Source organism: Lynx rufus, unplaced genomic scaffold (assembly GCF_022079265.1).
Source record: "Lynx rufus isolate CCGP_SWC_20201006 ecotype Redwood Valley unplaced genomic scaffold, mLynRuf1.p SCAF_6, whole genome shotgun sequence".
In the NCBI taxonomy this organism is placed as follows: domain Eukaryota; kingdom Metazoa; phylum Chordata; class Mammalia; order Carnivora; family Felidae; genus Lynx; species Lynx rufus.
The window spans coordinates 70,757,277-70,767,824 of NW_025814878.1; the positions used below are offsets into that span (position 1 = coordinate 70,757,277).

The 10,548-nt window shown below is 41.4% G+C and overlaps 1 protein-coding gene across 4 annotated transcripts in view; it reads right to left on the bottom strand.

Moving 5' to 3' along the window:
- LOC124528385 (cytochrome b5 reductase 4) overlaps nucleotides 1-10,548 on the bottom strand; it is a 94,620-nt gene extending 84,072 nt beyond the window's left edge. The window contains exons 1-3 of one of the 4 annotated variants that reach the window (XR_006966156.1): nucleotides 10,354-10,548; nucleotides 8,908-8,970; nucleotides 6,740-6,893 (exon numbers count right to left, since the gene is read on the bottom strand). Coding sequence is in view for 3 of the 4 variants with exons in the window: in XM_047101952.1 (XP_046957908.1) it covers nucleotides 6,740-6,893; nucleotides 8,908-8,970; nucleotides 10,354-10,428 (292 nt within the window). In the remaining variant the exon portion in view is untranslated. The remainder of the gene's footprint in view (nucleotides 1-6,739; nucleotides 6,894-8,907; nucleotides 8,971-10,353) is intronic. The other 3 variants (XM_047101952.1, XM_047101954.1, XM_047101953.1) reach the window with 3 other exon arrangements.

A 10,548-nucleotide genomic window follows, 5' to 3' on the forward strand; every position in this document is an offset into this window, starting at 1 on the left:
AAATCAGCTCTATTCCTGGTGACTTTTAATCTAACCCAAAAAGAATAAAGCTTATTTTATTATTTCTGGAGTATAAATACAAAATAGCCTAGTCAATTCTCTTTCTTCTCAGTGGTTATGTTCTACAAAGTCACCGTGAACAATGAATTAGCAAATACTGAAACAGTGCTCCTTGGGGAAAAGACAGCATGAAGTTCTTCCAAGCCTCTGGTCACAGTTTTCTCAAGTAATTAACATATAACTGTGCTTGCAGTGTGTTTCTGTTTAAAGACACCTTATCCAACATGTATTGCTGATTGATGAACATTCAATTCACACTCAACAGTACTGTCACTCATGCCAGAATGGAGCTTATCTAACGCAGGTATTTTCTCTGTAAGGCACATCACGGTCTTCAGCACTATCCTTGGGGGCCATTTTAAACCAAAATCCACCAGCAAAAAGCACAAGATATGAAAAACATGGCACTAAACAGACCTCAAAAAAAGACACATCTTTACAGTATGAGAGCAGAAATAAGAAGGCAGAGCATCGCCTTGTTCGGCCTCAAGTAGGAATGTGTGCTAGGGTCAAACAAATTTTTCCCTGCACTGTGCATGTCTGCAAATGACTATGAAAGAACTGTGAGTATTGATTTCTGAGGTTTCAAGCAATTGCAGTGAGTAGGCAAATTTGCAAATTTGAAATTATGAATAATGAGGATTGACTGTACTCACAAAAATCTACACTAACATCTCACAAATAAGTTTTTAAAAGGTTTACTGTAAATGTACCTAGAAATCTAGGAAGCTGGACTAGAAATACAATAGGACTAAATACTACTTCTTGGAATCCATTTGCCAATATTTTCTAATCAGTAATGAAACATGAAAAACACCGACCCATTCGAAGTCATTTTTTTTTAATGTTTATTATTTATTTTGAGAGAGAAAAAGAGCACGAGCAGGGAAGGGGCAGAGAGAGTGGGAGACAGAGAATCCCAGGCAGGCTCCCAGGCAGGCTCCGCACTCCCAGCACAGAGCCCAACGCAGGGGTTGATCTCACAAACCACAAGATCATGACCTGAGCTGAAATCAAGAAGGTGGATGCTTAACCGAATGAGCCACCCAGGCACCCCCAAAGTCACTTTTACAGTGGTCTCAAGCAGGCCTCTTCAATTTACTGGTATATGATAATCAGCATTAGGAGAAATCTAATTTTTTTTTCAACGTTTATTTATTTTTGGGACAGAGAAAGACAGAGCATGAACAGGGGAGGGGCAGAGAGAGAGGGAGACACAGAATCGGAAACAGGCTCCAGGCTCCGAGCCATCAGCCCAGAGCCTGACGCGGGGCTCGAACTCATGGACCGCGAGATCGTGACCTGGCTGAAGTCGGAGGCTTAACCGACTGCGCCACCCAGGAGCCCCATTTCTAAGTAGTAAACGAAACCCATTAAATCCCTTATGAACAACTTACTCCTCTAAGTTTGTAACAGAGTGGCCAGTCTACTTAACAGTAACCAACTTTTTCTAAATAGTAGTCATTCAAATGACTGTTACTGAGTATCAGGCTACACTCGCCCTCACTCTCACCACGATTAAAGGCCATATTCCATGGTGCCAAAAAATGATTTCATGACTTAATACATCACTACATCACTACCCACACTGAGTACGTACTACAACAAAATATACTACAGGGGAAACAAATTCTGATCTAGGCTCTGTGAAGCTCTCACAGATGAGTGATTTAGATGTTTGCTCAAAGTTTCACATGTTTATAAATCACCTTTAGTCCTTGAGAGAGAAACAACAATAATGAGGAAAACTGCAAAAGTCTGCATTAATGGTAAATTCCACAAGATCTTTTAAAAAGCATTTCTCTCCTATCCATTCCCTCAACATTCCAATTACCTCCTATTACATTACAATAATTACACACTTCACAGAAAATGGTGATTACTAGGTGAACAAATTGGAAACTCCATATACTGTCTTATGTTTTAGGCCAGTGTTCACATTTTAGTTCATGCTTTAGTCTGCTGCCAGCTAAGTGCTCTTTGTGCACCATCATTTCCAGGAATATGACTGGACTCAACAAACCTGAACATGTGCAAAAATACTGATATATACTCAAAAGGGAAAATAATCTCCATAATATTAGCCATTAAAACCCATACCAAAGTGTATATTTTCTAAGATTTCTTAAAAAGACTAATTGTGTCTCCCTTAACCCAATCAGCTGAAGTTTGAACAGAACTAAAAATGAGGCAATTGTTAGACAAGTAAAGAATTTGAATATTTTAACAAGGGGGAGAAATGATACCATGATACCATGTTTCCCTATGGTATAGGTTTGATTAAAAATTGGGCTCAAACATCTCTGCCCTTCAAAGCTAAATTTGCCATATATTCCCCTTTTCAGAAAGTATCATTAATATTTTTAATTAAAACAGCTAAAAAGAAAAAGGTGACTGCATTTAGTCACATGCTTACTGTAATTTAGGACTGTTTTAGAAATTACCAGTAACCTGTTTGTCTCCCATTCATCCTACTTTGCATTGTCTTTGTCAACATTCTGGTTCACTTATTACCACCTGAACTTCTGTAATGAGCTGAATGCTTTCTGTCCCATTTAATTCACTACATCCACCACCAGACTAATCTTTCTGAGGCATACTCGGATGACACTGTCCCCACATTCATATACCTCCGATAGCTCACACTGCCATCTAAATTAAGAACACATCAGCCTTGGGACACCTGGGTGGCTCAGTCTGTTGATCGTCCGACTTCGGCTCAGGTCATGATCTCACAGCTGGTGAGTTCGAGCCCCGCGTCGGGCTCTGTGCTGACAGCTCAGAGCCTGGAGTCCGCTCCAGATTCTGTGCCTCCCTCTCAATCTGTTCCAACCCACTTGCATTCTGTCTCTGTCTCTCTCAAAAATAAATAAACATTAAAAAAAAATTTTTTTTTTAAAGAACACATCAACCTGACTTTTGAGGCCCTTTACGATCTAACCTAGCATACTTTTCTAGTCTTCTTTCTTATTAATTCTCCAACACTTAACCTAAGTTCCAGAACATATCTTTTTTTTTCAATATATGAAGTTTATTGTCAAATTGGTTTCCATACAACACCCAGTGCTCATCCCAAAAGGTGCCCTCCTCAATACCCATCACCCACCCGCCCCTCCCTCCCACCCCCCATCAACCCTCAGTTTGTTCTCAGTTTTTAACAGTCTCTTATGCTTTGGCTCTCTCCCACTCTAACGTCCTTTTTTTTTTTTTTTTTTTTCCTTCCCCTCCCCCATGGGTTTCTGTTAAGTTTCTCAGGATCCACATAAGAGTGAAACCATATGGTATCTGTCTTTCTCTGTATGGCTTATTTCACTTAGCATCACACTCTCCAGTTCCATCCACGTTGCTACAAAGGGCCATATTTCATTCTTTCTCATTGCCACGTAGTACTCCATTGTGTATATAAACCACAATTTCTTTATCCATTCATCATTGATGGACATTTAGGCTCTTTCCATAATTTGGCTATTGTTGAGAGTGCTGCTATGAACATTGGGGTACAAGTGTCCCTATGCATCAGTACTCCTGTATCCCTCGGGTAAATTCCTAGCAGTGCTATTGCTGGGTCATAGGGTAGGTCTATTTTTAATGTTTTGAGGAACCTCCACACTGTTTTCCAGAGTGGCTGCACCAATTTGCATTCCCACCAACAGTGCAGGAGGGTTCCCATTTCTCCACATCCTCTCCAGCATCTATAGTCTCCTGATTTGTTCATTTTGGCCACTCTGACTGGCGTGAGGTGATATCTGAGTGTGGTTTTGATTTGTATTTCCCTGACGAGGAGCGACGTTGAGCATCTTTTCATGTGCCTGTTGGCCAACCGGATGTCTTCTTTAGAGAAGTGTCTATTCATGTTTTCTGCCATTTCTTCACTGGGTTATTTGTTTCTCGGGTGTGGAGTTTGGTGAGCTCTTTATAGATTTTGGATACTAGCCCTTTGTCCGATATGTCATTTGCAAATATCTTCCCATTCCGTTGGTTGCCTTTTAGTTTTGTTGGTTGTTTCCCTTGCTGTGCAGAAGCTTTTTATCTTCATAAGGTCCCAGTAGTTCATTTTTGCTTTTAATTCCCTTACCTTTGGGGATGTGTCAAGTAAGAAATTGCTACGGCTGAGGTCATCGAGAACATATCTTAAGCCTTTCTGTGTTTATAGTTTAGGCCTTTCCCTCAACTTAGATGCACTTCCTCATTTTCTGGTGAAAACCTGTCCCCAGCTTTCAGGCTATCACTATCACGTATCTCCCTCCCTCCAATCTGATGTCATTTTCTTCAGAACTTCTTATGACACTTCACGCAGATGTGTCTAACAGTCAGTCATTTATCCTCTCCTACTAGAGAGAAAGCTCAAAGAGAAGGGCCTAAATTGAGTGTTTCTTGATAACATAAACTGAACTTGTCAAGAAGGAAAAAAGAAGACACACTTTACGCAAAGGGGAAAAAAAGCCTTATTGTTAGTAGAGTAGAACACATCCTCCAATAGAAATTTTAATAAATGTATCCTCAAATCAACAACCTTACCAGTCTTACCATACATTCAATTCTTACAGGAGATACATAACTGGGAGCAGTGTGCATACTGCTTTTCAAACATAGCAAACAAGTCCCTTATCTCCAGCAGTACATTAAATGAATAGTAAAGTATGACTGTGTTTCATTAATGCCTCATTTATCTAACATCACTAAGATACGGAGGAGAAGTGAATTTTCTGGAGAAGTGGCTTCCTACTGTAGAAACAGAACTCAGACGTGCCTGTGGCCTGGACCAGCTGAGAGATGCTCCTGGGACACCGACCTCCACTTCGCCCAGTCTAGCAGAGAACACTCAGGCAGAGTGGGGCGGTCACTGTGTACCAGATACTTATACCTGTTAAAACAGGTAGGCAGCATGGAAAGAGAGCAAAGAGGGTATTAAAAACCCTGTAAAAGGGCAAAAGGAGGTTTTTGCATCTAGCAGAATCCTCCTTCCAGCCTGTGGGTACTAGCCACAGTTGTATTCCCCTGAGAAGCTCTGGGGGGGTTGAGCAGCTGTTCTGTTATGTCATCACCTGCTAGGAGAGTCCATCCTCCCTGCCACTGGAAACACTTTCACTCTCGAATTAGGTGTTATGGCTTAAATCGTGTACAGCCCAAAATTCGTATGTTGAAGGCCTACCCACCAGTATTTCAGAACATGACCCTATTTGGATATAGGGTCAATGCAGATATAACAGATGAGGTCATTCTAGAGTACAGTAGGGCCTCAATCCAACATGACTGGTGTCCTTATTGAAACAGGAAATTTGGAAACGGACAAGCACACAGGGAGAACGCAATGTGAAGCTGAAGGCAGACTGGGCTGATGCTTCTATAAGCCAAGCAACTTCAAAGATTGGCAGCAAACCAGCAGAAGCTAGGTGAGAGGCATGGAACAGGTTCTTTTTCACAGCGCTCAGAAGGCACCCTGATCTCAGACGTTCGCCTCCAGAACTGTGAGACAATAATTGTCTGTGGCTTAAGCCACCAAGTTTGTGCTTCTGTCTGTGCATCTCTAGCAAACTCATCGTCCCTACTGGTATCTTTCCATTGATCACATCACCAACCTACTATGACAACCACACACCTCCCTAATAGAACTTCTTAACAACGTTAAGCACATTCATTCAACAAGCACATATTGATGTCCTCTATGTGCCAGGCATGAAGGACTGAACAGTATGACTGACATGACACGGTCTCTCTCATACTGGTTACAGGATATGATCAGGATAACTGACAACATACCATAATTACACAATGATAAAATCACAATTGTGCAACAGCACTGCATGACTAAATGACTCTTTAAACTGAGGGTAGTGGGCATATTTAACCATGTCTGCATGACTCAGTGACCTCGCTATGGAGGCCCACCATACATTTCCATGCCCTTTATTACTTCTGTTCCTCTCCGAGATGTCAGGTTGTTGATTACCATGAGGTCTGCTTTTATCAGCTCCCCTCCTCTACCTCTGCTCACTCTCTCCAATCCACTTATTTCTGGTTTGGCGTTTCTAATTTGTTACGGGCTAGGGGCACCTGGGTTGCTCAGTCAGTTATGCGTCCAAATTCGGCTCACGTCATGATCTCACGGTTCATGAGTTCGAGCCCCACATCCAGCTCTGTGTTCCCCTTCTCTGTGCCCCTCCCCTGCTCATGCTATGGCTCTCAAAAATAAATAAACATTAAAAAAATTAATTTTCTACAGGCTATAAAAATTAGGTAATTAATATTGCTAAGAAAAACATATTGAATAATAAAAACTGCTTCATGTGAGAACTGAAGATTTGGCTTAAACACAGTCTTTCTGATTTACTTTCGATTCTCAGAGACATTTTTTTTCTGGCAGAACAATTTCTCCCATTCAAAAAGATTCTGTTACAAGGCACTAAGGCAGGACATTATTATACAGAGAGTATTACTGAATAAACTGCCCACAAACACTTGTTTTCTTTCAAAGGGAGTACAGCACAGGTATGCTATGTAAATAGTTATCTAAGAAATACTGTGCAAATTCAGAATTATTTTATAGCCCAGTGTAAGGTATATTTTTCTTCTCTTATTGTGTATCGTAACACCAAGTAATAGGACCATAAGGTCATATGGCACTCAACTGGAAAGCCCAGCCAAAACCTTTTGCAGTACATAATAAATAACCACGTACCTCTTATGCATATCCAACAATCATCTTTTGTGTTGTGCTTTTTAAGTTCTTCTTCAGTTACTTCAATTAACCTGCCTTTTAATCCCGTTAGATCCTTTCCACTTTTAGTGAGTCGAATCCAATCCATAAGACTTCTGCCCTGTTTTAGAGGGACCTGAAAAAAGGAAAAGAGAAGAATTCAATGTGGCTTCTTCAAGTCAGCTGCTCTCCCCTCCCCTTCCTCCCACTTCTCTTAAGGCTGCTTCGTTACTCTTACCCTCATTCAAAAAAATAAGAAAATTCAAATCAATAATTCTACATTTTTTTTTATAGATTTAGGTGGTTGTCAAAATCATCTCTGCTATATTTGAATTATAAATAGAACACTATAAAACACCTGGGCTATGAGGTAGGGCTTAGAAACTCTGTCACACAAACAGTCATCAGAATGGTATCTAGTAAAACAATAACATTGAACCTGGAGTCAGAAAACAAGTCTTAGTTCCGGCTCTGTCACACGGAATTAAGCTCCTGCCTATACTTATATAACTAGTTTGTTACACAGTACCAGAGAAATGTTTAATGTAAAAGAAGGCACACTCAAGGAAGCATATTGCTATACACTGAATGTGTGTGCCCCTCCAAAATTCATATGTTGAAATCCTAACCTCCAATGTGACATTAGGAAGTAGGGCCTCTGGCAGGTGACTAAGTCTTGAAGGTGGAGCCTTCATGAATGGTATTAGTGCCCTTATTAAAAAGGCCTCAAAGGGCTCTCAGCCTTCTGCCATGTGAGGATGTGGGGAAAAGATGGCTATGAACCAGGAATCAGGCCTTCATCAGACACTGAAGTTGTTGGTGCGCTGATCTTAGAATTCCCAGCCTCCAAAACTGTGAGAAATAAATTTCCATTGTTTGTAAGTCACCTTATAAAATTTATGGCCCTCTGTTACAACAGACGGAATAGACTAAGATATTTATCAATTTCACTTTCCGGAATCCTACCTACTGCAGGCACTCATTTCCCCCCAAATAACCAAACTAATAGGTCTGTGGTACCACTGCAATTTCACATTCCTTCCTACCAACTACATCATCCCCTTCTTACCATCCCTGAAATTCTCTAGGTTTCTTGGTCCCAGTAAATGAAGTAAAGTATGAGAAAATGATCTTTCCCATCCCAAACCAAAATCACTTCTCTCTCTTATCTACGAGGATTCCATAATCTACTGAGTAGTTAAGCAACTCTAATCATGGGCCCTCCCTCCTTCAGTGGCTCTCCACACTACTCTACAATAAATAATGTCTCTAAATTCCCTCGTTTACCAGGCCCTTCCTATCTGATCATAGTTTACCTCACTAGCTCTGAGTTTTAGTTTCTGCTCCTTCCTATTACATGCTTTAGCTAAATGGGAACTGATTCCTTGATTAGTATGAAACACCTGCTCCTCTGCCTGGATCAATTCCCTTCCTCTCTCCCACAGACATTATTTCCTCCAGAAGCCTTCTCTGACCCTAACCCCTTGTGGTCATAACATACTGTTACAATTCTTATGACATTTGTAACTATTTGTGCAGCCTATTAGCTTATTAGACTAACCTCCTTGGAAACAGAGACCACATCTCCAGCATATGGTAGGTTCTCAATAAATATTTATTTACTAGTGTCAGTAGAAATAATAAAGCTACCATATATTGAGTACATATTCTGTAACACACACTGTGCTGAGGGCTTTATACAACAATCCCACAACAATCCATGGGGTCTGAATAAAAGCCTAAGGGCAAGTAACACAGAGGAGTGCATACCATATACCAAGATTGTGCTAAGAGAAACATTATCTCATTTAATCCTATGAACAGCCCTATAAAATGGGTACTATTATTCTCATTTACACCTGAGAAAAATGAGACTCAGAGATTAAGTCATGGGACCTGGGAAAAGAATCTGGGTCTTTCTCACTCAAAAATCTATGCTTTTAACTATTATGATATACAACCTCCCCAACTAGCTTCTGTTTTCTCAACGTCTACCCATGTCATACAAGCCAGACTCAGGTTCTAACACTGCAAGATTACCTTATTTCATAAAGTACTGGGGAGGAGGGGGGGAAAGGGGGGTTGTCTGAGTTTCCCCTTGAATTGCACAATAATTGTATTTTGTTCTCTTTTTGGACCCAAAGACTCACCTTTGTCATCACCATCTGTGAACCTTTTGTCTTTGCTTCTGAGCTTTCTCTTTTAGAATGATGCTGAGAACATTGTTTGTAGTTTGAACAGAAGGCCAGAAACTCATATTCTAATTCAGATATTCTTTCTCTGCAAAGGCTATACTTATTTAGCCAAGAATTTAGCTCAAGGAGAGAAACGGGTCAAACATCAAGGAGGAGGGGTCAGATGATTAGATGGCTGGATGATACATGTAGCAATAAATGAAATGTCCCAGCCAGAGTCACATCACATCAAGTTTTGGGGTCCAAAGCAACATGTCTTAAACAGTTCCCTTTCTGTGATATAGAGATAGCAAAAGCACTCATTTCATGGGATCACTGTAAAGATTAAATGAGTTAATACACACGAAGCACTCAAAACACTTAGACCATACACAGTAAGCACCGAATAAATTTTAGCCATGTTATTACTATTGTTAGAGTTACAGACTTCTGAAAAGCTAATGAAAGCTACAGATTCCTGAATCCATAATTCTAATCCAGAGTCAAACTCCAGGTTTAAGTGGAAGGGGGAAAAAAAAAAGTCGGTGAAGATCCTAAATAATGCTAAGATCCAAGAATTCAGAATTGGGGGGTGGGGGGAAGTGGCCCAAGCAGGTGGAAGTTTCAAAAACAAAACATGAAGTTATAGAATGAGGAACTAACAAATAACTGGAGTAATTATCTACGTTGCAATGAACACAGGAGACAATTTTATTAAATTTTGTAAATATAAAATACATTTGTATTCCACCTGTTGCTAACAGTAACTATGTTTAACTAAAAGTTAAAGAGTATCATATTAGCTTCAAAGTCAGCAAGTGGTATCAGTAGAAAAGGCAGTGATTAAACAGGTACCAAAAGTAGAAAGGCAGCATGACTAAAAGAAGTGTCCATAAACCCTCCGGAGGACTGTAGACATTTGTTCTCGCTTCCCCAATCTTCCCTAGTTGCCACCTTTGGAGGGATGGTCACTGGCCAATGTCGCTACTTCCCAACCTTTCCCTTCTCTTAGGGAACCACATCACTCACAACTCCTTCCGGCAAGTGTAGAACAAAAGACTGGAGATGAGGATAGGCTGAGGGAAAGAAGCTAATACTGAATACCTATATGGTAACGTCAAGCACTGTGCTGGCCCAGTCATACACGACTAAATTTAATTCGCGGGAAAAGACTTCACATTAAGGGAATTGCGGATGGGAAAGAAAGGGGCTAGTAGGTGAGAGGGAGGGAGGTTAGGAGAACTCAATGATTGCAGACATAAGTGGATCAGAAAGAGATCTTCAGCAAGGGCAGGAGGGAACGAAGGCGAGAGCGGAGGACAGGAGGTGGAAGAGGGGTCCTTAGGAGAGAATGGACCTTTGGGTAGCAAGGAACGCCGGCGGGCGGCGAGCTGAATGAGACCAACGGTGTCACCCGCTTACCTTGCTACGCCCCCCGGAGGCGACGCGCTGCTGTGAGCTGGGGGCCGGGAAAGACTGGGAAGGGACGTTCAGCATCCTGGACCCCTGGCCCGGGCCCTGCCCGGGGTCCGCCGCCGGACAAGATCTCTCGGATCGACCCCCTCTACCGTAACACCTACCGCTCCGGCTCCGAGGCCGGGCAGAGGCCAAGCCCCC